This window comes from Nerophis ophidion, linkage group LG10 (assembly GCF_033978795.1).
Source record: "Nerophis ophidion isolate RoL-2023_Sa linkage group LG10, RoL_Noph_v1.0, whole genome shotgun sequence".
Lineage (NCBI taxonomy): Eukaryota > Metazoa > Chordata > Actinopteri > Syngnathiformes > Syngnathidae > Nerophis > Nerophis ophidion.
This window is the reverse complement of record NC_084620.1, coordinates 4,472,981-4,500,876: the sequence shown is the minus strand read 5'-3', so window position 1 is coordinate 4,500,876 and position 27,896 is coordinate 4,472,981. Positions and strand designations below refer to the sequence as shown.

Here is a 27,896-nt window from a genome sequence, read left to right as displayed (position 1 = left end):
GCAGATGCCACCACAGTGGATATGTTTCTTTGACTTTTTATTGGCTGCTTGTATCCGCTGGTTTAATGTCCTTTGTGTTCTTTGATGTTTCCCTCTTACAAACATTTGAGAGGGATGTGTACTATGGCTATGAGCTGTTGTTTTTTTTCCGTTGGCCTCAGTCTGGACCCCCTCTCCAGGGGCCCATGCTTAGACCAATTATTTTTATTTTATATTCACACACACACACACACACACACACACACACACACACACACACACACACACACACACACACACACACACACACACACACACACACGTGTATATATATGTGTGTGTGTGTGTTCCAAATAAGTGTTTGATGAGCATTCCTCAACTTTCTCAGTCTTTTTTGCCACTTGTGCCAGCTTTTTTGAAACATGCTGCAGGCATCAAATTCCAAATGAGCTAATAGTTGCAAAAAATTAAGTTTACCAATTCGAACATCAAATATGTTGTCTTTGCAGTCTATTCAATTGAATATAGGTTGAAAATTATTTGCAAATCATTTTATTCTGTTTTTATTTATCATTTACACAACGTGACAATTTTGGGTTTGTATGCAAATAAAACTAAAACAAAAGTTAGGAGAAACGTGCATACAAAATTGTACCATTGTGTGTATAGCTGGACGACTACCCTTTAGAATAATAACCCCAAAAGGTACATTTAAATAAAAATAAATAAATACAATAAAAAAAATACTAATACTTTAAATATAAATGTTTCTAAATTTTTATTTGTAAAAAATGTATATTTAATGTATAAAAAAGTTACCATATTTCCTTGAATTGCCGCAGGACATATAGTATGCGCCTGCCTTGAATTACTGCCGGGTCAAACTTGTGATGTCTCGAGTGACACTTCCTCTGTCATCATTTTCAAAATGGAGGAGGCTGATTTCAATACCGGTAATTTGAAATCGCATAAAGGGAAGAAGATTACGAGCTATTCAGTAGGATTTAAGGTCCAAGCTTACATCACACTCAAATGTTTACTGCATGCCTTTGGTAAGTGCCGGAGTGAGAAGAGGTTTTAAATTAATTGGCGCGCCGGCGGCAATTGAAGGAAATACGGTAATCCAAATGTGACTTGTTTTCCAGTCCAGTTGCCAGTCATGAAGAGTGGGTAATTGCCGATGCAAAATTTGCATGTGCCAAACAAACATTTCATAACTTGGAATCGGTTCTCATCATTCGACTAAAAGAGTCGTTGAAACAACTTGATTGGTTCACCAACGTCACAAACTCGCCGAGGACATCCGTCATTGGGCAGACACACAAAAGGTCGAGGTGTGTAGTAAATGAGCCTTTATTAGAAAGGTTACACACGTTGTCACTCGGTCCAACAACAACCTTCTAGAAAGAAACAATAGTTAAGTGTTAATCAATGGAGGAGACTATTGCTTATTAAGATATTGAGATCACATAATCAGCTACATGTTGTAATGATGTAACGTGACCTCCGACCCACAAGTAGCGTCTTGCTGTCTTCATGGTATCTCTGTCCCCGTGTCTTGCTGGGCTCGTCCCGCTATGGCCTCTCACTGATTGTTGGAGACCCGCGCAAGACACTGGACAGAAAGCGCGGCTGCTGGCGTGGAGGGCAACACTCCACTCACTGTGTCCAGAAATGACATTTTAGCACAACACCTAGTTTTATTCCTGGTCACGATAACATCTTCCAGAAGCTTCTTTGATGTAGCATTTCACTTAGCACAAGGACAAAAAAGTACCGTATTTTCCAGACTATAAGGCGCACTTAAAATCCTTTTTCCCCCTCTCAAAAGTCGACAGTGCGCCTAATGTAAGGAATAAAGAATACGTTTGGTTGAGCTTACCCACCTTGAAGCAATTTTATTTTGTCCATATATATGTACTAATGTACTGAGATTATGTATTAATGTACATAAACATTTTGGTTGTGCTAACTGACCTCAAAGCTATTTTATTTGGTACATGGTGAAATGATAAGTGTGACCAGTAGATGGCAGTCAAACATAAGAGATAAGTGTAGGCTGCACCATTTAATGTGCTTCAATATAGGAGGATTATTATGTTGTGTGTATAAGGTAAGACATATTATCTGGTGTTTTGCTTCGCAATTATATGCAAAAGCAACTTTTGTTACCTTCTGGCCCCTGCTGATCTGTATTTGGTATCTGCATGAATCCTGAAAAATTGCGCGCATCCCCCTTTGTAGTCGATAAGCTTCTTCTTTTTCTCTATCTTCTTGTTATGTGACATTCATCCTCCGCTGTTGCCATTTGTCATATAAAGTAGTGTAAAGTTCTTAACTATATCTGTCAGTAAACTCGCCATGAATGCACTAAAACATACCGGTGTAGTGAGTTTACATTATGCACCCAAGGAACTTTAGTTACGGGAGAGTTCCGGTCGGACGGTTTTTCATGCGACACATTTCCGGTGTTGTTGTTTCCTGATGAGGAGACGCTGCTCCGTTATTGATTGAAGTGTAGTCTGAATGTCATTAAAACAGTCAGCGCCATCTTTTGACACTTCTTCCACTCCCGTCCTTGCACGCTACACCGCTACAACAAAGACGACGGGGAGAAGACGCTGTCGAAGGTGATGTGTTGACCAAAGAACCAGCACCTTCCTCACTGGCACTCATGGAGGGCGGACGCTCCCCTTATCTCTCCTGCTTGCTTCTTTGTCTTGTCTTAACTTTCTTGTTGCCCCTTTTTGCACTGCTCTCCAAATCAACATAGGAACTATTTAACTGGCCTCAATGAAATTGACAAGATCTTGGGTTTGGGGGAACCTGCTTGTCGTGACGGAGCTCTTGTTGCCGGACACGCGAAGCACTCTTGGGAAAAGAAGGAGTGCCGCGTGCCTGGCGAGCCTTTTTTGTCGAGGACGTGAAGATATCCACCAATTTGGAATGATGACAACAGGACAACTGCTGATTGCCGGAAGCGTTGCTCTGGTTTGTCGAAACATTGGAAGTTGCTGGCAGTCTTCAAAGTACCCCAGAGATGCCACAAATGATTGGAGGACTCGGGAAAAACTGTGGACACTCTTGTGATTTTGGATCACATTGGACTGTCTGCCTCGCAGGTTTGAGGACCAGTCATAGACAATTTAGAGTGAAAAGCAAATTTTATTTTCACTCACATACAAAATATTTTAACTTGGATTGTTTCCCTGGCTTCAAGACTCTCCCGAAGGACAAGCACACAACAAACTCCCTTCCTGAGAGCTGCGGCCTGCCTCCATGACTCTGTTGCCAGATATCTTGTGATGTATGTTGTAGACTTAGACAAACTTTAATACAAATAATAATAATAATATAAACTGTAATATGTATATGTGCTTTGCTATGGAGTTTTTTTCCCCCCCACTCCAGACTGGGCCCCTTTAAAGTCCTACTGAAAGCCACTACTACCCACCAGCAGTCTGATAGACAATATATCAATGATGAAATATTAACATTGCAACACATGCCAATACGGCCGCTTTAGATTACTTAATTGCAATTTTAAATTTCCCGGAACTTTTTTCTTAAAAACGTGGTGTAATGATGACGTGTACACGTGACGTCACGGGCTGTTATGAATATGAGCGCTGCACACACACACAGCTAAAAGTCGTCTGCTTTAACGGCATAATTACACAGTATTTTGGACATCTGTGTTGCTGAATCTTTTGCAATTTGTTCAAGTAATATTGGAGAAGTCAAAGTAGAAAGACAGAGTTGGGAAGCTTTAGCCTTTAGCCACACAAACACACGGTGATTCCTTGTTTAAAATTCACAGAGGTGAAACTTTACTATGGATCACAGCGGACATGGATCCCGACTACATGTCAACCAGCAGGTTTGGGTGAGAAAATTGAGGTTAAAAAGTCGCCTCTTACTGGATATCAGCTGAGCTTGTGCCGTCCATACAGCTGCCGTCGACTTCCCCGAGACACTGTGCGTCAACACCCGGCCGTGGACGTACACTTCTGACTATCAGGTACTGTTAAACTCACTAAAACACTAGCAACACAACAGAAAGATAAGGGATTTCCCAGAATTATCCTAGTAAATGTCTCTAAAAATAATGCAACCGCGTTTTTTTTTTTCCTAGTCCGTCGCTATCAATATCCTCAAACACCAATCTTTCATCCTCGCTCAAATTAATGGGGAAGTTGTCGTTTTCTCTGTCTGAATAGCTGTTTTTGTTGGAGGCTCCAATTAAAAACAATGTGAATATATGAGAAGTCATCAACATGTGACGTCATCGTCTGAGACTTCCGGTAGAGGCAGGACTTTTCTCCAGTTGCCAACTTTTTCCTGGATGTTCTCTACTAAATCCTTTCAGCAAAAATATGGCAATATCGCCAAATGATGAAGTATGACACATAGAATGGAGCTGCTATCCCCGTTTAAATAAGAACATCTCATTTCAGTAGGCTTTTAAGAGCCCAGTCTAGATTGTATTTTTTTACTCATCCTTCCCCAGCTTTTTACCTTTTTCCCCGTCTTTTACGGGGCGTCTCGTGGCGGCCCATCAGCGTTCTTGTTCTGTAACCCTCTACACTGTTTGTTTGTCTCATCTCGAACGGGTTTGTGCTGAAAACAAAGTTTTGTTGTACTTGTGCAATGACAATAAAGACCTATCCATCCATCCATCTATCTATCTATCTATCCATTCGTCTATCTATCCATCCATCCATCTATCTATCCATCCATCCATCCACCCATCCATCCATCTATCCATCATCTATGTTAGGAAGTATTTTCCATTCACAAAAAAATAATAATACTATGACTCCTTTAATGCGCCCAATCAATAAAAAAAGATCAATAGTAGATGGGTTGTGAGTTTTTCCTTGCCCTTATGTGGGATCTGAACAGAGGATGTCGTTGTGGCTTGTGCAGCCCTTTGAGACACTAATGATTTATCCAGCCATCCATCAATTTTCTACCGCCTGTCCCTTTTGGGGCCGCGGGGGGTGCTGGAGCCTATCTCAGCTGCATTCGGGCGGAAGGCGGGGTACACCCTGGACAAGTTGCCACATCATCACAGGGCCAACACAGATAGACAACATTCACACACTAGGGACCATTTAGTGTTGCCAATCAACCTATCCCCAGGTGCATGTGTTTGGAGGTGGGAGGGGCCTATCCCCAGGTGCATGTGTTTGGAGGTGGGAGGGGCCTATCCCCAGGTGCATGTCTTTGGAGGTGGGAGGGGCCTATCCCCAGGTGCATGTCTTTGGAGGTGGGAGGAAGCTGCAGTAGCCAGAGGGAACCCACGCAGTCACGATCACTTGTGATTTTGGGCGATATAAATAAACATTGATTGATTGATTGATTGATTGATTGATAGACCATCCATCGGCAGTGGGCTTTATAATCCGGTGCGCCCTACGGTCTGGAAAATACGGTAGTGCTTCCTTGTACGCTTTATTGCGCTAGGCTAGGCTAAGCTGAACTAGGTTTCTGCTTGTCCTTCCATTATTTCTTCCACTGGAGTGATGGCCTACCTACATAACAGTGAAAATGATAATAAAATGAGAGCTCGCTGGACGGACATACTCTTCCTAGCAGGGCGAGCATGTGGAGGGGAAAAGAATAAGCATTTTTTTTGCAAAGTAAAAGAAAAGATTTGAGCAAGCAGGGAGGAATCTCCACGTATGGCGGGATCAAAGCGAACCCTTATGGCAGAGAGGAAACCCCTTTTTGATTGGACGAGATGCTTGGCGGGAACACATAGCACCATCAGTCAATCAGGCAACACAACAAAAAAGTCCACCGTCAAACGTCATCACAAGCACATGATTGATGCTAAATGGTCAGCGCTAAGTAAGATAGAAAGTCAAAAAGGAAAACACTCTTCAATAATTGGAGAGAAAAAAAAAATCAGCTCTTTGATCAAAGTGGAATTAGCTCAGTTGCTAAGGCTAGGCTAAGCTAAGCTAAGGTATGTTAGACAGTGAGGAGCATCAGTCAGGTGTTACTTACTTGGAAGGTTTGTGCTTGTAAAAGGAGCTCAGCTGTAATTCACCGTTTGATGAAAGAGCTGACGAGACGAGAGGGCGCCCCCCCCCCTCAGGTCACCTGCTGTCTCCAAGGTTAGGAGGTCACAGGGGTCAAGTGGAGCCCTCCAGCAGCTGTCTGAGGGCCCGCTCGATGTTGATGCGGTGGCCCAGTCGGGTGACGCCCAGCTCTACGTAGTCGTCCTTGGTGAGGGCGGGAAGATGCGAGCCTTCGATCTCGTGCTCCTGGAAGCGTTGGCGATGCTCGGCCAGGCCCACGCTCTCCAGCCAGTCGCCCACGTCGTATTTGTTCCACAGGCTGAGAGGACGCTGCCTCCACGGTCGCAGGGCCAGCAGGGGTCCGCTCAAGACCGGCGAGGGGCAGGGCGAGGCGTGGGGGGAGGGCGACGGGGAGCGGGACCTGGTTCGAGCGCTGGCGCTGCGCATGACAAAGCGGACCTCCTTGGGTTCCGAGGGTAGACTGAGACTGGAGGACTTGAGGATGGTCAGACCTCGACCTGAGCTCAGGTCTGGCCTGTCGGAGCACGGCGAGTGGGAGGAGCCCAGCCCCGTTGACCTATCGGAGGGTGAGGGCGAAGGGGAGGGGCTCCTACGTGTGACAGGGTAACGGCTTCCTGGTCGAACCGTGTAGGTGGTGCCGTACCCTCGCTGGGAGATGGTGTGCAGCTCGCCCAGACTGGAGAACAACCTAGAACACCATGACGACATGTTAGCATCTTAGCATGTTAGCTTAGCAATAGCACAGGAGGGCAAAGTGTTTGTAAGAGCAACAAAATGAGTCAATGAGTGTGTTGTTGTTACAATGTTTGACAGTTAAAGATAGCATTAGCACGTTAGCATCGCATTAGGAGAGGATAGAATACAGTCAACGAGTGTGTATTGCAAACAAAAAAAAACCCAAAAAAGTCTTGACAAGCTGCTCTGCTTAGTTCAGCATCTGCCTCTGTCAGTACGTCCCTGCAGCACCCAGCATTATCCCACCCACACAACCATCTGATTGGTTACACGCAGAGCGCTAACAGCCAATCAGCAGTGTGTATTCACAGCGCAGGTAACGTGGAGCGAGCAGAAAGGTGTTTTTAGCAGGTAAGGCAGCGGACTCTCCCCAAATGATAATAAACACCTCCCAGTCAACAACTAGTAGCATCACTATGAGCCTGTAGACGTTCTAGAAACAAGCGGCAGCTCAGCTAGCTCGCAGTCCTTGAGGTGAAGGCTAATTAGCTATTAGCGTAATGTTAGCTCACTGTGCGGTGTGTGCGTGCATGTGTTACGGACAGCAAAGCTCTGTTGTCTGAGAGAAAGACAAGCAGTATTGACTTACAGTTAAAAACTAAGTTATTTCACTTGACTTTTTTCTGTGTTGATTGAGCTGCATTGAAGCAGACAAAAAGGACATTATGTTTAATGAAGAGTTCCTGTCTCTGATAGTGTTTATAATAATGTAAGTGCATCATTAAGCCTACATGAACTCCATAGTGTTCAGGGATGAATAGTCTCTCCTATTGCTAATGTACTATGTTTTCAGCTATAGTTACATGAACCATTAGTAATGTAGCAGCCTAGTTTTGAACGGCAGGGTCCCTGCTATCCCATGTTGATAAAAATACAACATTTACATTATAAAAATCAACTACCCAAAAGGGACAAGTGGTAGGAAATGGATGGATGGATGAATGGAGTTGAGCATATGTCAGCATGTGGCCCCACTTTTAACTCTTTTTTTCAAACGCTTATTGCAAATGCTTACTTACAGTAAGTCATTAATTTGACTTTGTAAGTCAGTATTTTAGTATCTCAGGTAAATAGGACTGTTTTGCTTTTACTTTACAGAAAAAATGTCGAGATATACATCGTATATTGCCATTCGTCAAATGGAGCGAAAAAACACAACCAAAAGTTGTAGGCTTCTTCACGCGACGAAGCTGGCCTACTTCACCACAGTCTGTAGTCTATTGATCCCCCAGGCTGTGGTGGCAGCGACCAGGTGGAGATGTGATGGCGACAGGCCGAGTTACACCGATCCTTACACCCACCCACCTTCTCCCCGGTCCCCTCCTCCTGGAGAGTAACCACTTTAATTAATGCATTTTCTGCGGGAAACACTGCAATGTATATATTTAAAGATAATGTCAGCATGGAAGCAATAAGAAAGAGTATCGTGACGTCAATGTGTGTGTTCTTACAATAGTAAACAGCTAAAGATAATGTTAGCATTACATTAGGAGAGTAGTCAATGAGTGGGTATTGTCGTTACAAAAGTATACATATTCAAAGATAATGTTAGCATGTCAACGTCCCATTAAGAAACGGTATCGTGTAGTCTGGTGTTTTCCAACATTTTTTTGAGCCAAGGCACGTTTTTTTCATTGAAAGAAGGTGGAGGCACACAACAAGCAGAAAACATTAAAAAAAACTAAACTCAGTAGCCGATATTGACAGTAAAAAGTCGTTCTCGCAATTGTTGGATATGACTTTAAAGCATAAACAAGCATGCATGACTATAGCTCTTGTCTCAAAGTAGGAGTACTGTCACCACCTGTCACATCACACCCTGACTTATTTGGAGTGTTTCTGTGTACGGTCACCACTGATCACATCACACCCTGACTTATTTGGAGTTTTTCTGTGGCTAGCAGTGTTTTAGTCCTTCTCTTGCGTTCCTATTTTGGTGTTTTTCCAGTTTTTGGTATTTTCCTATTGCAGTTTCATGTCTTCCTTGAGCGCTATTATTCACACCTGCTTTGTTTTCGCAATCCAAACTATTCAAGTTGTGCGGACGCTTTCCTTCTTTGTGGGGACGTTGTTGTACTTTGTGGACGCCGTCTCTGCTCCACACACTGTAAGTCTTTGATGTCGTCCATCATTTTGAGTTTTGTTTACTTTGCAGCCAGTTCAGTTTTAGTTTCGTTTTGCATAGCCATGCCTAAGCTTCAATGCCTTTTCTTTTTGCTGTAAGCAAAAGATACCTTATTACCTACACCCTGCTTCCCACTGTCGTCTGCATATTCTGATCACGACACGACATGATCCCAACATCTAATTAGCTACCGCCTGCCGCCAACTGGTATGGAAGAGTATTACACGGTTAGTCTGCCGAGCTCTAGACAGTACAGACACTCAACAACGGCACATTATTTACGGATCATGATTAATTGTGAGCAAAAAAAGAAGGGGAACTGGAGGGTGTGTTCCAACTATGGTGGGATCACACTCCTCAGCCTTCCCGGTAAGGTTTATTCAGGTGTACTGGAGAGGAGGCTACGCAGGATAGTCCAACCTCGGATTCAGGAGGAACAGTGTGGTTTTGGTCCTGGTGGTGGAACTGTGGACCAGCTCTATACTCTGGGCAGGGTTCTTGAGGGTGCATGGGAGTTTGCCCAACCAGTCTACATGTGCTTTGTGGACTTGGAGAAGGCATTGGACCGTGTCCCTCGGGAAGTCCTGTGGGGAGTGCTCAGAGAGTATAGGGTATGGGACTGTCTTATTGTGGCGGTCCGCTCCCTGTACGATCAGTGTCAGAGCTTGGTCCGCATTGCCGGCAGTAAGTCGGACACGTTTCCAGTGAGTTTTATGGACAGAATTTCTAGGCACAGTCAAGGCGTTGAGGGGATCCGGTTTGGTGGCCGCAGGATTAAGTCTCTGCTTTTTGCAGATAATGGTCCTGATGGCTTCATCTGGCCAGGATCTTCAACTCTCACTGGATTGGTTCGCAGCCGAGTGTGAAGCGACCGGGATGAGAATCAGCACCTCCAAGTCCGAGTCCATGGTTCTCGTCCGGAAAAGGGTGGAATGCCATCTCCGGGTTGGGGAGGAGACCCTGCCCCAAGTGGAGGAGTTCAAATCCCTAGAGTCTTGTTCACGAGTGAGGGAAGAGTGGATCGTGAGATCGACAGGCGGATCGGTGCGCCGTCTTCAGTAATGCGGACGTTGTACCGATCTGTTGTGGTGAAGAAGGAGCTGAGCCGGAAGGCAAAGCTCTCAATGTTACGGTCGATCCACGTTCCCATCCTCGCCTATGGTCATGAGCTTTGGGTCATGACCGAAAGGATGAGATCACGGGTACAAGCGGCAGAAATTTGTTTCCTCCGCCGGGTGGCGGCCACCCGAACACCTCCCTAGAGAGGTGTTTAGGGCACGTCCAACCAGTAGGAGGCCACGGGGAAAACCCAGGACACGTTGGGAAGACTATGTCTCCCGGCTGGCCTGGGAATAATAATAATAATAATAATAATGGATTCGATTTATATCGCGCTTTTCTATTGTTAGATACTCAAAGCGCTCACAGAGAAGTGGGAAGCCATCATTCATTCACACCTGGTGGTGGTAAGCTACATCTGTAGCCACAGCTGCCCTGGGGTAGACTGACAGAAGCGTGGCTGCCAGTTTGCACCTACGGCCCCTCCGACCACCACCAATCATTCATTCATCATTCATTCACCAGTGTGAGCGGCACCGGGAGAAAGGGTGCCCAAGGACACGACGGCAGCGATTTGGATGTTAATAGGTGGGAAGCGAACCTGCAACCCTCAGGTTTCTGGCACGGCCGTTCTACCTACTACGCCATTCCTCGGGATACCCAGGGAAGAGCTGGACGAAGTGGCTGGGGAGAGGAAAGTCTAGGCTTCCCTGCTTAGGCTGCCTCCCCCGCGACCCGACCTCGGATAAGCAGAAGAAGATGGATGGATGGATGGATGTGTGCAAAAAATATATTTTTAACCCAATTAGGTGAAATGACTTAATCTCCCATGGCACACCAGACCGTATTTCACGGCACATTAGTGTGCCGCGGCACAGTGGTTGAAAAACACTGTTGTAGTCAATGAGTGTGTTATTACAGTAGTAAACAGCTAAGGATAGCGTTAGCATTACATTAGGAGAGTATATAATGTAGTCAATGAGCGTGTACTGTCGTTACCATCGTAGACAATTAAAGAAAACGTTAGCACTTTAGCATCGCATTTGGAGAAGGTCTGGTGTAGTCAATGAGTTAGTTTTTGTTACATCAGCAGACAGTTTAAGATATAGTTGGTAGTAGTTAAGAATTACGTTAGCACGTTGGTGTCTAATTAGGAGCGAATATAGTGTCGCCAGCGAGTGTGTTGTCGTTGGAATAGCCGACAATTAAAGACAACCGTAGCACGTTAGCATGGCATTAGGAGAGGATGTCGTGTAGTCAACCAGCGTGTTGTCACAGTAGCAGACAGTTAAGGACAACACCATGTTAGCATGTTAGCGTAGTGTCATGACAAGGTCAGTCAGGGAGTGTTGTTGACTGACTCTTGGTATTTAGTCATGAAAGTAGGCTATTTATATGTTAGCATGTTAGCGTAGTGTCATGACAAGGTCAGTCAGGGAGTGTTGTTGACTGACTCTTGGTATTAAGTCATGAAAGTAGGCTATTTATATGTTAGCATGTTAGCGTAGTGTCATGACAAGGTCAGTCAGGGAGTGTTGTTGACTGACTCTTGGTATTAAGTCATGAAAGTAGGCTATTTATATGTTAGCATGTTAGCGTAGTGTCATGACAAGGTCAGTCAGGGAGTGTTGTTGACTGACTCTTGGTATTTAGTCATGAAAGTAGGCTATTTATATGTTAGCATGTTAGCGTAATGTCATGACAAGGTCAGTCAGGGAGTGTTGTTGACTGACTCTTGGTATTTAGTCATGAAAGTAGGCTATTTATATGTTAGCATGTTAGCGTAGTGTCATGACAAGGTCAGTCAGGGAGTGTTGTTGACTGACTCTTGGTATTTAGTCATGAAAGTAGGCTATTTATATGTTAGCATGTTAGCGTAGTGTCATGACAAAGTCAGTCAGGGAGTGTTGTTGACTGACTCTTGGTATTTAGTCATGAAAGTAGGCTATTTATATGTTAGCATGTTAGCGTAGTGTCATGACAAGGTCAGTCAGGGAGTGTTGTTGACTGACTCTTGGTATTAAGTCATGAAAGTAGGCTATTTATATGTTAGCATGTTAGCGTAGTGTCATGACAAGGTCAGTCAGGGAGTGTTGTTGACTGACTCTTGGTATTTAGTCATGAAAGTAGGCTATTTATATGTTAGCATGTTAGCGTAGTCTCATGACAAAGTCAGTCAAGGAGTGTTGTTGACTGACTCTTGGTATTAAGTCATGAAAGTAGGCTATTTATATGTTAGCATGTTAGCGTAGTGTCATGACAAGGTCAGTCAGGGAGTGTTGTTGACTGACTCTTGGTATTAAGTCATGAAAGTAGGCTATTTATATGTTAGCATGTTAGCGTAGTGTCATGACAAGGTCAGTCAGGGAGTGTTGTTGACTGACTCTTGGTATTTAGTCATGAAAGTAGGCTATTTATATGTTAGCATGTTAGCGTAATGTCATGACAAGGTCAGTCAGGGAGTGTTGTTGACTGACTCTTGGTATTTAGTCATGAAAGTAGGCTATTTATATGTTAGCATGTTAGCGTAGTGTCATGACAAGGTCAGTCAGGGAGTGTTGTTGACTGACTCTTGGTATTTAGTCATGAAAGTAGGCTATTTATATGTTAGCATGTTAGCGTAGTGTCATGACAAAGTCAGTCAGGGAGTGTTGTTGACTGACTCTTGGTATTTAGTCATGAAAGTAGGCTATTTATATGTTAGCATGTTAGCGTAGTGTCATGACAAGGTCAGTCAGGGAGTGTTGTTGACTGACTCTTGGTATTAAGTCATGAAAGTAGGCTATTTATATGTTAGCATGTTAGCGTAGTGTCATGACAAGGTCAGTCAGGGAGTGTTGTTGACTGACTCTTGGTATTTAGTCATGAAAGTAGGCTATTTATATGTTAGCATGTTAGCGTAGTGTCATGACAAAGTCAGTCAGGGAGTGTTGTTGACTGACTCTTGGTATTTAGTCATGAAAGTAGGCTATTTATATGTTAGCATGTTAGCGTAGTGTCATGACAAGGTCAGTCAGGGAGTGTTGTTGACTGACTCTTGGTATTTAGTCATGAAAGTAGGCTATTTATATGTTAGCATGTTAGCGTAGTGTCATGACAAGGTCAGTCAGGGAGTGTTGTTGACTGACTCTTGGTATTTAGTCATGAAAGTAGGCTATTTATATGTTAGCGTAGTGTCATGACAAAGTCAGTCAGGGAGTGTTGTTGACTGACTCTTGGTATTAAGTCATGAAAGTAGGCTATTTATATGTTAGCATGTTAGCGTAGTGTCATGACAAGGTCAGTCAGGGAGTGTTGTTGACTGACTCTTGGTATTAAGTCATGAAAGTAGGCTATTTATATGTTAGCATGTTAGCGTAGTGTCATGACAAGGTCAGTCAGGGAGTGTTGTTGACTGACTCTTGGTATTAAGTCATGAAAGTAGGCTATTTATATGTTAGCTTAGCCGCTAATAAGAAGGAATGTTTACCAGAGATAAAAACCTACGATTTTCTTTCACCACCGTCCACACACCTGCAACGATGACAAAAACACAAATGACACCTAGTGTGTAACGCACACACACACACACGCACACTCACACACACACACACACACACACACACACACACACACACACACACACACACACACACACACACACACACACACACACACGTATATATGACATACCTGGCCCCGCCTACTGGCGACCTGCGTCCTGGGTCTAGAGGGCTTGGCTCCTCCCCCAGGGAGTGGCTGTCCTTGTTGAGCAGTTGGAGTCTGTTGGCGAGGTCGAGACCTGACCCCGCCCGGCCGCTCAGCTCCAACGCCGACGCCGACCGCCCGCTAAGGTCTGTCGGCGAGCCCGACCCTTGACCCCCTAGGGCCGCCGGCCGGCCCCCGCCCTCCTCCGTGCCAAACCCTTGCCGGTCGTCTATACGGTCCTCGCCGCCCCCCCACAGCTTGGAGCGCCTCTGGAAGAGGTAGCGAGGCTGGCGTCCGCCGGTGGGGGAGCACAAGAGCGGGGAGGTCGGCGAGGAGGAAGCGGCCGAGGGGAGCAGCTCGCTGTCAGACGACTGCTTAAGGAGGGGGTCCCTGAGGGCTGAGCGGCCTCGCCCAATGGGGGAGCGGAGGCGAGGTTTGAGGGCAGACGGGGAGGTGACGGTGTGAGAAGCGGGCGGCGAGGAGGGGGACGAGGGAGCGGGAGGCGAGGCCAAGGTGATGGAAGGGGGAAGGGAGCTGGGAGAGGAGCTGTCATGGAGACGCTCTTCGTCACCCTCGTCTTCCTCGCCTCTCCTCCCCAAAGAGTCGGGAGCGCTGCCCCCGCCCTCGCCACTTCGCCGCGGCAACAAGGTGAGTGAGGTCGGGGGGCTGGCAAAAGCGGCGGGTGGCGTCACCAGGCCTATTCTGCGCAGCTCCTCCCTCGTCTCCTCGTCACTAGACGACAGCAAGGCGGGCGGGAGTTTTACGGTGTAAGCTCCGCCCTCTTCCTCTGAACTGCCAACGGTCAAGCTCCTGCGCCTGTCAATCAGAGGAGAGTGGCTTTCATTGACCAGGCATGCCAGGGGGACAGGTCTCCAGCGCTCGGGGGAGGGGCCGGCGGGAGACGTCACACCTCCCTCGGCTTCGGGCCGTTCCACCTGTCCGTCGGGGAAAAGGGGCGGGGTTATGCGCTTGTGCCTGAGCTCCGGGCTGGTTTGAGGGGTGGTGCGCTTGCTTCGCTGCTCTGGGCTGGTCTGAGGGGTAGTGCGTTTGGATCGCGGCTCGGGGCTGCTCTGCGGGGTGGGGACCGGCGTGCGCTTGTGTCTGCCCTCTGGGCTGGCGGCCGGCGTGGGAATGGGAGTGGTCGAGGCAGAGGTGTGTTTGGTCCGTGGCTCCGGGCTAGGCGTGCGTGCCGTAAGCGCTCGCTCCCGTGCGGCCAGAGCCAGGGCAAGTGGAGATGAAGGATCTGAGGAAGAATTGGGGAATGTTCATGAACAAGAACATCGTTGCCACCTAGAGGACAGGAGTGGAACCTTACCCAGAGGTTTGCCGGTCAGCGGGTGGAGGAAGGTGTGCGGCGACGGCGATGGTGACAGGACCGGCGCAGGCGGGGGTAGCTCCCCGAGGTCGTCCATGGAGTGACTTTGCGTGAGGAGAGGCGGGACCTGGTGTTCGGAGCCGGAGCCCTCCACAGACAGGAAGAGGGACGAGCGGCGGCCTTGGACTCGGGCGCGCTCAGACAGCACCTGCTGCTGGTACAGCTCTGCCCTGCTGGGGTTGCCGGGTCCACCCGCCTCCAACTTTGCGTCGTGATCTTTGAGTCCTGGAGACAAGATGGAGGCGTACAGGTGGTGAAACATGGGCACCATGTTGGAGACAATTTGCAACCCCTTACCTTGCTCCTCCACAGGAAGCTGTTTTAACAGCGGTGACTTCCTCCTCTGGGGTTTGGTGGGCGCAGCCTGCTGGCCTACATTAGCATAAGGATTTTCTACGGGGCGACCACGGCGGCGTGACAGCGGCGAATGGCCGAGGGCGGCGCTCGGGCTGTGGAGAGACAGCGTGGAAGTGTGCGTGGAGCCGTGCAGCGTGTGCATGGCGGGCGCGGCTGCGTGCGTCTCGGCCTGCAGTTGAGGGGGCGTGTCCTGCAGGATGATCATGGACCTGGCCTTTCTCTGGCGCTCCGCGTGGGCGTGGCTTCTCAACGGCGAGTCCGCCAGCTCCTGCAGCCTCGGCTCCGCCCCGGGTTTAAAGCTAGAGCGGGTCAAACCCTCCCCTCTGGCGGGGGGAGGCGGAGGGAGGAAGGAGGGAGGAGGCCCGGAGTCCAGCAAGAAGAGCGAAGAGGTGGAGGAAGCGGAGGGGGGAGGGGGTGGCGCTGTCTGAGGCGGAGGCGGGATGAAGCTGTCTGTCAGCGAGGAGCTCCGCGGAAAGCGACTTTCGTTGATCAAAGCGGAGATCCTGTCGTCCTCAGGCGTGCCTGCGTGGTGACAGAAATGCACATCTTGGGCTAATAAGCGTGTGGTTGTGTCACCTTTCTTTAAATACAAAGCCCGTTTCCATATGAGTTGGGAAATTGTGTTGGATGTAAATATAAACAGAATACAATGATTTGCAAATCATTTTCAAGCCATATTCAGTTGAATATGCTACAAAGACAACATATTTCATGTTCAAACTCATAAACTTTATTTTTCTTTTTTGCAAATAATCATTAACTTAGAATTTCATGGCTGCAACACGTGCCAAAGTAGTTGGGAAAGGGCATGTTCACCACTGTGTTACATCACCTTTTCTTTTAACAACACTCAATAAAGGTTTGGGAACTGAGGAAACTAATTGTTGAAGCTTTGAAAGTGGAATTCTTTCCCATTCTTGTTTTATGTAGAGCTTCAGTCCTTCAACAGTCCGGGGTCTCCACTGTCCTATTTTACGCTTCATAATGCGCCACACATTTTCCATGGGAGACAGGTCTGGACTGCAGGCGGGCCAGGAAAGTACCCACACTCTTTTACTACGAAGCCACGCTGTTGTAACACGTGGCGTGGCATTGTCTTGCTGAAATAAGCAGGGGCATCCATGATAACGTTGCTTGGATGACAACATATGTTGTTCCAAACCTGTATGTATCTTTCAGCATTAATGGTGCCTTCACAGATGTGTAAGTTACCCATGCCTTGGGCACTAATACACCCCCATACCATCACACATGTGTAAGTTACCCATGCCTTGGGCACTAATTCACCCCCATACCATCACACATGTGTAAGTTACCCATGCCTTGGGCACTAATACACCCCCATACCATCACACATGTGTAAGTTACCCATGCCTTGGGCACTAATGCACCCCCATACCATCACACATGTGTAAGTTACCCATGCCTTGGGCACTAATACACCCCCATACCATCACACATGTGTAAGTTACCCATGCCTTGGGCACTAATACACCCCCATACCATCACACATGCTGGCTTTTACACTTTGCGTCAATAACAGACTGGATGGTTCGCTTCCCCTTTGGTCCAGATGACACGATGTCGAATATTAAAATGTGGACTCGTCAGACCACAGAACACTTTTCCACTTTGCATCAGTCCATCTTAGATGATCTCGGGCCCAGAGAAGCCGGCGGCGTTTCTGGATGTTGTTGATAAATGGCTTTCGCTTTGCATACTAGAGCTTCAACTTGCACTTACAGATGTAGCGACCAACTGTATTTAGTGACAGTGGTTTTCTGAAGTGTTCCTAAACCCACGTGGTGATATCCTTTAGAGATTGATGTGGGTTTTTGATACAGTGTCGTCTGAGGGATGGAAGGTCACGGTCATTCAATGTTAGTTTCCGGCCATGCCGCTTACGTGATTTCTCCAGCTTCTCTTGAACCTTTTGATGATATTATGGAGCGTAGATGTTGAAATCCTTAAATTTCTTGCAACTGCACTTTGAGAAAAGTTCTTAAACTGTTTGACTATTTGCCCACACATCAAATTCTAAAGTTATGATTATTTGCAAAAAAAAAGAAATGTTTATGAGTTTGAACATGAAATATGTTGTCTTTGTAGCATATTCAACTGAATATGGGTTGAAAAGGATTTGCAAATCCTTGTATTCTGTTTATATTTACATCTAACACCATTTCCCAACTCATGTGGAAACGAGGTATGTAGGTGTCACCGGTCTCACCAAAACTTTTGGTTCTCGACATTCCTCGCGGCAAAGCCATGGTGCTCTTTCCTGGAGCGGTGGGCGGTACTAGACCCTGACGCTCAAACAAGGACTATACACACACACACACACACACACACACACACACACACGCACACGTCATTGTCTGTCGGTAGTGTGACTAATATTGACCAGAGGGCGACTACCAGCTCACATTAATTTCAGCCTGAGTGATGCGTCGGCTGGTGGGCCGCTGTTTCACCGTGGCCGCCCTGAAGTCGTCAGAGGGGCGGGAGCGCAAGACCACTTCGTGTGTGTTTCCCGCCAACATTTCGTCCAGTTTGTCTGCGGGTGACAAACATGAATGAAATCAAACAATGGATGTCCACTAACTTTTTGCAACTCAACGCAAAGAAAATGGAAATGCTGATTATCGGTCCTGTGGGGGGGAGGAGGTCCACACATCTGCGGTCCCTTCCGCCCATTGGGTTGAGTTTTTCCTTGCCCTGATGTGGGATCTGAGCCGAGGATGTCGTTGGGGCTTGCGCAGCCCTTTGAGACACTTGTGATTAACTGCTATTTAAATAAACTTTGATTGATTGATTTATTGATTGATTGATTATTTGATTGGCAGCACGGTGAAACAGGGGTTAGTGCATGTGCCTCACAATACGAAGGTCCTGAGTAGTCCTGGGTTCAATCCCGGTAGGACTGGGCGATAGATCTGTGTTGGATCCATTATGGATTGAACTTTCACAGTATCATGTTAGACCCGCTCCACATCCATTGCTTTCCTCCTCTCCAAGGTTCTCATAGTCATCATTGTCACCGACGTCCCACTGGGTGTGAGTTTTTCCTTGCCCTTATGTGGGCCTACCGAGGATGTCGTAGTGGTTTGTGCAGCCCTTTGAGACACTAATGATTTAGGGCTATATAAGTAAACATTGATTGATTGATTGATATCGATGTACCCGATACATCACAGGTTTGTCTCTGTGCGATATAGAAAATGACTATATGGTGATATTGGAGTAGACCTTCTCACGCAGTTGCTTTTAGCTGCTGGCATTACACTACAGGCTCCTCCCACTCCTTCTTGTGTCTCCTTCTCACAGACAGCAAGCACACCTTCTTACATACCTCACATACTGTCACCTCATACCTTACATACTGTCACCTCATACCTCACATACTGTCACCTCATACGTCACATACTGTCACCTCATACGTCACATACTGTCACCTCATACGTCATATACTGTCACCTCATACGTCACATACTGTCATCTCACACGTCACATACTGTCACCTCATACGTCACATACTGTCACCTCATACCTCACATACTGTCACCTCACACCTCACATACTGTCACCTCACACGTCACATACTGTCACCTCACACGTCACATACTGTCACCTCACACATCACATACTGTCACCTCATACGTCACATACTGTCACCTCACACGTCACATACTGTCACCTCATACGTCACATACTGTCACCTCATACCTCACATACTGTCACCTCACACGTCACATACTGTCACCTCATACCTCACATACTGTCACCTCATACGTCACATACTGTCACCTCATACCTCACATACTGTCACCTCACACGTCACATACTGTCACCTCATACCTCACATACTGTCACCTCATACGTCACATACTGTCACCTCATACCTCACATACTGTCACCTCACACGTCACATACTGTCACCTCACACGTCACATACTGTCACCTCACACGTCACCTCATACATCACATACTGTCACCTCACACATCACATACTGTCACCTCATACGTCACATACTGTCACCTCATACGTCACATACTGTCACCTCACACGTCACATACTGTCACCTCACACGTCACATACTGTCACCTCATACGTCACATACTGTCATCTCACACGTCACATACTGTCACCTCACACATCACATACTGTCACCTCATACGTCACATACTGTCACCTCATACGTCACATACTGTCACCTCATACATCACATACTGTCACCTCACATGTCACTTACTGTCACCTCACACGTCACATACTGTCACCTCACACGTCACATACTGTCACCTCATACGTCACATACTGTCACTTCATACATCACATACTGTCACCTCATACATCACATACTGTCACCTCACACGTCACATACTGTCACCTCATACGTCACATACTGTCACCTCACACGTCACATACTGTCACCTCATACGTCACATACTGTCACCTCATACGTCACATACTGTCACCTCACACGTCACATACTGTCACCTCACACGTCACATACTGTCACCTCACACGTCACATACTGTCACCTCACACCTCACATACTGTCACCTCATACATCACATACTGTCACCTCACACGTCACATACTGTCACCTCACACGTCACATACTGTCACTTCATACATCACATACTGTCACCTCATACGTCACATACTGTCACCTCATACGTCACATACTGTCACCTCACACGTCACATACTGTCACTTCATACATCACATACTGTCACCTCATACGTCACATACTGTCACCTCATACGTCACATACTGTCACCTCACACATCACATACTGTCACCTCATACATCACATACTGTCACCTCATACGTCACATACTGTCACCTCACACGTCACATACTGTCACCTCACACGTCACATACTGTCACCTCACACGTCACATACTGTCACCTCACACGTCACATACTGTCACCTCATACATCACATACTGTCACCTCACACGTCACATACTGTCACCTCACACGTCACATACTGTCACTTCATACATCACATACTGTCACCTCATACATCACATACTGTCACCTCATACGTCACATACTGTCACCTCACACGTCACATACTGTCACTTCATACATCACATACTGTCACCTCATACATCACATACTGTCACCTCATACGTCACATAAGTATACGCCCTCGCGGAGCAGAGAGGTAGCAGCATGGGTAATGTTAGCTGTGATGTTAGCGGAGACCTGCGAGTGGTAATACGAGAGAAAAAAGGTGCGAATCTGGTAACAAATGAAGGAAGAATTAATTCCCAAGAAAAAGAGAAGGGGGTCCACCGTCTGGCGGTGGTTTGGTTTCAAGCTGAAATATGTCGAACAGACAACCGTAATTTGTCAAGAATGGTGCTAAAGCGTTGCTACAAAAAGTATAACATTACAGCTAATATGTAGCATCATTTGAAAAGTCACCTGCTAGAGAATGAAGTGTGTTTACTCCGCATGTCAACATCTCCAATCAGTGCCGCACGCCAACAAAATTATGCACAAGTGTGCGCTTTATTTGTTTTAAACTATTGGTCATTGTAACGTTAGCTGTGATGCTAACGGGGAGGTGTGGGTGGTAATACGAGAGAAAGAAGGTGCGAATCTGGTAACAAATGGAGGAAGAATTGATTACCAAGAAAACAGCACAGGATACATCGTCTGGCGGTGGTTTGGCGTCAAGGGGAAATATGTTCAACATTTATGCGGCAAAAGCGTTGCTACAAAAAGTAGCAGGAATGCCGATGTAGCATCATTACCATGAATTGATGAAGGTGGACCATTTAGTGGTCAATTGTAGGGAATATGTACTGTACTGTGCAATCTACTAATAAAAGTATCAATCAATCAATCAATCAATCGAAAAGTTACTCGCTGGAGAATGAAGAGCGCTTGAAACCATGCATGTCAACATCTCCGGCCAGTGTCACACCAAAATAATTGCAGAAGTAACTACTTCCAGATCAACACCGTATGGAAAAAAAAAAGTCAACAACAAGAAGGAACCTAACGTCCGCAGGAACCTAACTTGCTGAATTTCCCCCAGTGATCAATAAAGTACTTTCTATTCTATTCTGTCTATTTTAACACAAAACTAAGGACATACATTATTTAATTTCCTATTATACAGCTCATTTTTATTTGACAGTTATCAAAATATCTTGTGTGACGTCATGCACAAAAGTGCACTTTATTTGTTTTAAACTATTGTAGTGGCGTTCTGTACAAAAAGAGCACTTTCATTTACCGTTGTTTTGATGTCATCTTAGTGACATCATGCACAAAAGAGCACTCATAGCTTGTTTTAAAATTTTTCTGACAATCTTGCACTTTCCGTGTTGGAAATGACATGAATGTTTGTGCCACTGCTTAATAACTGTTTAATAAATACACTTTTAATTGTGATTTCCCTCTCTGCATGAAAGTTTAAAAGTAGCATATATGAATGCAGTATGAAGAAAAATGTTTGAATGTAGACACATAGAATCATCAGACTGCTGTCATTATATGTGTTCATTCAAGGCCAAGGCAAAATATGCAGATATGTATTGTGTATCATGATATGGCCTAAAAATATCATGATATTAAAAAAAGGCCATATAGCCCAGCCCTAAATCGGGATCTTTCTGTGTGGAGTGTGCATGTTGTCCCCGTGACTGCGTGGGTTCCATCCGGGTACTCCGGCTTCCTCCCACCTCCAAAGACATGCACCTGGGGATAGGCCCCTCCCACCTCCAATGACATGCACCTGGGGATAGGCCCCTCCCACCTCCAAAGACATGCACCTGGGGATAGGCCCCTCCCACCTCCAAAGACATGCATCTGGGGATAGGCCCCTCCCACCTCCAAAGACATGCACCTGGGGATAGGCCCCTCCCACCTCCAAAGACATGCACCTGGGGATAGGCCCCTCCCACCTCCAAAGACATGCACCTGGGGATAGGCCCCTCCCACCTCCAAAGACGTGCACCTGGGGATAGGCCCCTCCCACCTCCAAAGACATGCACCTGGGGATAGGCCCCTCCCACCTCCAAAGACATGCACCTGGGGATAGGCCCCTCCCACCTCCAAAGACATGCACCTGGGGATAGGCCCCTCCCACCTCCAAAGACATGCACCTGGGGATAGGCCCTTCCCACCTCCAAAGACATGCACCTGGGGATAGGCCCCTCCCACCTCCAAAGACATGCACCTGGGGATAGGCCCCTCCCACCTCCAAAGACATGCACCTGGGGATAGGCCCCTCCCACCTCCAAAGACATGCACCTGGGGATAGGTTGATTGGCAACACTAAATGGTCCCTAGTGTGTGAATGTTGTCTGTCTATCTGTGTTGGCCCTGCGATGAGGTGGCGACTTGTCTAGGGTGTACCCCGCCTTCCGCCCGGAAGCATCTGAGATAGACTCCAGCACCCACCCACGACCCCAAAAGGGACAAGCGGTAGAAAAATGGATGGATTGAAGATCATGTGAAGGACATAACACACACAAGACACTCCTCCATGGTCACATGACTCACCAAAGCGCCTCCTCCTGGCTGCACAGGGGGCAAAGGTCAACAGCACCTCTTACACATTGCCTTTTAAACTTCGGTGTGTGTGTGTTTGTTTTACCTATCTCCTCCAGGTCAGCGGTCATGGACTTGGACCGGAGTGTCAATGAGGTACTGGGGGCTCGTTTGGGCGGGGGAGGAGCTGTAGGACAAGAACCAATCAGCTGGCGGTGCTCGTTAACGGTTGCGGACAGACCAGAGAGCGCCACCTTTCTTCCTGATCAGGTTGGTGTCTGACTTGCGGGACACAGACACGACCTTCATCAGCAGCCGGCTGCCGCCCTGCCGGATCAGCGCGACCACCTGGCGGTGACCCACCTTCACCACGTCGGCGCCGTTGACCTGAACAGACGAGCACGCTGATGCTGGGTGTTCTGAGAGAGGGAATGGCGGCGTCATCGGTCACCTCTATGAGAAAGTCTCCTGTGCGCAGCCCCGCCCTCCAGGCCACGCCCCCTTGGTCCACAGACTCCAGGTACTGCAGGGCAGGAAACGCCGGGGTGGGGGCGAACTCCTCGATGGGCGTCTCAGCTGACAACAGATGAAATATTACAACAAATATTTTGCAGCCCCAACCTTAAATATGAAAGTTTAATGTTAGTGCAGCCCGCGACTTTTTGATGAATGGCGCTTGACAGCGTTGTGTGCGGAGCTGAAGGAATCCACCAATCCCGGTGTGCTATATGGCTGTCGAGGGGCGAACATTGACGCCACTTGCGTGGTGCAAGCAGAGAAACCTTTTGCCGCTTTTCCACTAGACCCGTACACGCTCTTCCTCCCTGCCTCTCTCCCTTGCCCGCCTGCTCGCTCTCTCAGTTTCGCTCTCTCTCTCTCTCGCTCGCTACCTCCCTCCCCCAGCGCCGCTGTAAACAGTCTGGTCCGGGGAGACGAGCGGTTCCGGTAGCTTCCGAAGCACTCCGCCGAAGGACCGAGCGACAATACAAAACTGCGGTGCACTGGACCCCAGCGCGGATACTCCGACAGAGTCGCTGGGCGTATCGGACGTGTACACATTAGTCGTGATCTTAGCCCGTTCAGGGCTAGATGTGCTACCGTAACTGTAAACTCACCCCCCCTGCCTCCCGTTGGCTCCAAACAGACAATTTTTGTTATTTGGGACCAAAATGGCTCTTTCAATGTTCTGGGTTGCCTACCCCTGCGTTAGTGGAAAAGCGGCAAATGAGTCAAAGCGACAGAAACGCTGCCATGGAGAAGAGGGTTTTCTTCGTTGTGGCTTGTGCAGCCCTTTGAGACACTTATATAAATAAACATTGATTTATTTCTTACGTGCCTGGCTGCAGTCACACCGCGACGCCTGTCCGTCAGTAAAAACAGTCCCCGATAACCTGGACCAATTCAAACCGTTATTTGTTTTTTTATTCTTTAATTTGCATTGCCTCACAAGATGAACACTAAATATATTTCTATATGACGCCGGGTAACACTCCGGGAGCCCTCAATTTTTTGAGCTCGCTATTCCGGTTCTTTCCACCGACCGCCGTGTTGCTGTAGGGAGGAAAAGCGGAACGACACACATTGCGGGAATAACATTATTCTCCGTGCGTTGGATAACTTCAAATATATTCCACAACCGCTAACTTTTCAAAGCCTGCAGTGAAGAGAAAGATTAGTGCTGAGCGAAGAGTGGGAGATGCAATATTTCTTTGTTGAGCACAGGGACACTTTGACGTGTCTTATTTGCACAGAGAAAGTTGTGGTGCACAATTCTCCCTTCGTTCATTTATATTTTGATTTTATTTTGTGTTGAAAATAAAAAAAGACATTTAAAAATATATTTTTGAAGACATCTTTTCTTGCGGGCCAGCCTCACCCAGACTCTGCATCCAGTGGCCCCCAGGTAAGTTGAGTTTGAGACCCCTGTATTGCAAGAATGAAGATTTAAACGTGTTCCGTCTACCTTTAGCTCCTCTGAGGACAAAGCCGAAGCCTTCGCTCTCTCTCTTCTGCAGCACGGCCATCTTCTCCTCGATCACGTAGTCGCTGTCCCGCCACAACACAGCATCTTAGCCAAAGCGCTCGGGCAAAAGCCCCCCGGATGTAGTGTGTGGCTTTCACCTGTAGGAGGTGTAGTTGTCGTAGGATCCCACTGTGTAGTGCCTGAAGAGTCTCTTGGTGCGGTCCTCCCTCGTCTCTGAAAGACACGTGCAAGACGTCACGCATCGACACGCCACGTCTCCTCATAACAGGCGGCGCCTTTACCCAGTCTGGGGTCGTACTGCCTCATCTGGACTTCCTCAACACAGTCGGCGGGGAACCAGCCTGTTCTTCCTTTCACGTTTCCTTCCCAGAATCCTCCTTCACCGATGGACAGGACTGTGGAACCACGACACGTGGATAAGTCGGCGCCGGCCGCTCACGCGCGCTCGCAGAGTTCAAACACGGCGGCCTCGTCACCTTTCACCCTCTCGCCGCGGTGCAGCTGGATCTCTCCGGGCCCCTGGGGTACGTGGGAGCGCGTGGCGATGAAGGTGCGCCCCGGCACGGCGCTGTACAGCCGCTTCTTCCTTAGCTGGGGGGTCGGGGGCGGGGAGGAAGGGGGGCTGGTTTCCACATGACCGCCGGCGCCACTCGGACTGCACGCACAGAATCAGAAACACATTATTAATCCCCGAGGGAGAAATTGAGATATTCAGCATAATCCCATTCAAGATCAGACAAACCGAGTCTTACCAAAGACTATAAAGATGGGACCCATTACCTCCCTGTTTGACACTCAGCATCTATGGTTGGAATTAGGGCTTAAATCGCCAAAAATTATTCCTGGGCGCGGCCACCGCTGCTGCTCACTGCTCCCCTCACCCCCAAGGTGAGGGGAGCTGTTTGGCCACAATACCCAGCAATATGCATGTGCCTCACAATACGAAGGTCCTGAGTAGTCCTGAGTTCAATCCCAGGCTCGGGGTCTTTCTGTGTGGAGTTTGCATGTTCGCCCCGTGACTGCGTGGCTTCCCTCCTCCCACCTCCAAAGACATGCACCTGGGGATAGGCCCCTCCCACCTCCAAAGACATGCACCTGGGGATAGGCCCCTCCCACCTCCAAAGACATGCACCTGGGGATAGGCCCCTCCCACGTTCAAAGACATGCACCTGGGGATAGGCCCCTCCCACCTCCAAAGACATGCACCTGGGGATAGGCCCCTCTCACCTCCAAAGACATGCACCTGGGGATAGGCCCCTCCCACCTCCAAAGACATGCACCTGGGGATAGGTTGATTGGCAACACTAAATGGTCCCTAGTGTGTGAATGTTGTCTGTCTATCTGTGTTGGCCCTGTGATGAGGTGGAGACTTGTCCAGGGTGTACACTGCCTTCCACCCGAATGCAGCTGAGATAGGCTCCAGCACCCCGACCGACCCCAAAAGGGACAAGTGGTAGAAAATGGATGGATATTTTATTAGACAGAAAAAGGATCGCTGACGGGTCTGCCAACTTCCGGCCCTCCTTACCAAAAAGGTGAGAAACAAGTAAACGGAGGGCGTAAAAAAAAAAATTCAGACTCCAGGGAGGGGGTCCGGACTGAGGCCAAGGAAGAAGCCATAGCACACATAAACAAGTTACATAGAATCAACAAAACTTGCAACGGAGGGGAGTATAAGAGCTATTCAGCCGTCCATCACCCTTGAAGACCTACTGAAAGCCACTACTAGCGACCACACAGTCCGATAGTTTATATATCAATAATGAAATATTAACATTGCAACACGTGCCAATACGGCCGCTTTAGTTTACTAAATTACAATTTTTAATTTCCGGCGGAGTTTGTTGAAAAACGTCGCAGAATGATGACGCTTATGATGACGCATGCTTGTGACGTCTCAGGTTGGAGGGGACATACTAGCCCTGCACCACTTACTGCTAAAAGTCGTCTCTTTTCCCCGCATAATTACACAGTAATTTGGACATCTGTGTTTCAGAATCTTTTGCAATTTGATAAATTAATAATGGAGACGTCAAAGAAGAATGCTGTTGGTGGAATGCGGTGTATTGCAGCTGTCTTTAGCACCGAGACAGAGCCGGTGTTTCTTTGTTTGTTGTGAAGCTTTAACACAGAGCGGTCAGGCGAACATGTTTCTCTACGTCAACCAGCAAGTTTTTGGATGGGAAAATTGTGATATTAGGTCGGCTCTTACCGGAGACTTCAGTGGATTATGGGACTTCCTCCTGTAGCTGTCAAAAAGGCAGCTGTGATCTTGGCTCCTCGGCTTCTCTCAGAGACACTGGCGTTCACCGCAGCCATCCGACTTTGAGGTATGACTTTAGAATCTCACTAAAATACTATTACCACAATAAGCAGATAAGGGAATTTCCAGAATTATCTTCGTAAATGTGTCTAATTACATTCAAAACGCTCCCACTGCCGCCGCTTTTTTTTTAGTTCTTCAATCTAACTTTCCTTATCCACAAATCTTTCATCCTCGCTCGAATTAATGGGGAAATCGTTGCTTTCTCGGTCCGAATTGCTCTGGCTGCTGGTGGCCATGATTGTAAACAATGTTCAGATGGGAGGAGCTCCACAACCCGTGACGTCACGCGCACATCGTCTGCTATTTCCGGTACGGCAACGTTTTTTATTAGCAACCAAAAGTTGCGAACTTTATCGTGGATGTTCTCTACTAAATCCTTTCAGCAAAAATATGGCAATATCGCCAAATGATGAAGTATGACACATAGAATGGAGCTGCTATCCCCCTTTAAATAAGAACATCTCATTTCAGTAGGCCTTTAAGGGGGATCTAGTCACATGTACTGTAATATTGTACATGGTAATTGTTTTACATTGTATATATGATAGAGACAAAATTAAAAACATATCAGTATATATAATATACCTCTGGATTGGCAGACCGGGGTGGTGGTCCCTCTCTTTAAGAAGGGGGACCGGAGGGTGTGTTCCAACTATCGTGGATCACACTCCTCAGCCTTCCCGGTAAGGTTTATTCA

The 27,896-nt window shown here is 47.3% G+C and overlaps 1 protein-coding gene across 2 annotated transcripts in view; it reads right to left on the bottom strand.

Moving 5' to 3' along the window:
• Positions 1-1,316: 1,316 nt before the first annotated feature.
• shank3b (SH3 and multiple ankyrin repeat domains 3b) overlaps positions 1,317-27,896 on the bottom strand; it is a 48,618-nt gene continuing 22,038 nt past the window's right edge. The window contains exons 14-28 of one of the 2 annotated variants that reach the window (XM_061912119.1): positions 25,350-25,528; positions 25,155-25,268; positions 25,011-25,086; positions 24,853-24,935; positions 23,341-23,465; positions 23,144-23,276; positions 22,996-23,076; positions 22,902-22,919; positions 17,794-17,924; positions 17,598-17,691; positions 15,308-15,889; positions 14,951-15,235; positions 13,621-14,878; positions 13,435-13,461; positions 1,317-6,717 (exon numbers count right to left, since the gene is read on the bottom strand). In XM_061912119.1, coding sequence (XP_061768103.1) covers positions 6,123-6,717; positions 13,435-13,461; positions 13,621-14,878; positions 14,951-15,235; positions 15,308-15,889; positions 17,598-17,691; positions 17,794-17,924; positions 22,902-22,919; positions 22,996-23,076; positions 23,144-23,276; positions 23,341-23,465; positions 24,853-24,935; positions 25,011-25,086; positions 25,155-25,268; positions 25,350-25,528 — 3,781 coding nt within the window. In that variant the 3' untranslated portion in view covers positions 1,317-6,122. The remainder of the gene's footprint in view (positions 6,718-13,434; positions 13,462-13,620; positions 14,879-14,950; positions 15,236-15,307; positions 15,890-17,597; positions 17,692-17,793; positions 17,925-22,901; positions 22,920-22,995; positions 23,077-23,143; positions 23,277-23,340; positions 23,466-24,852; positions 24,936-25,010; positions 25,087-25,154; positions 25,269-25,349; positions 25,529-27,896) is intronic. The other variant, XM_061912120.1, reaches the window with a different exon arrangement.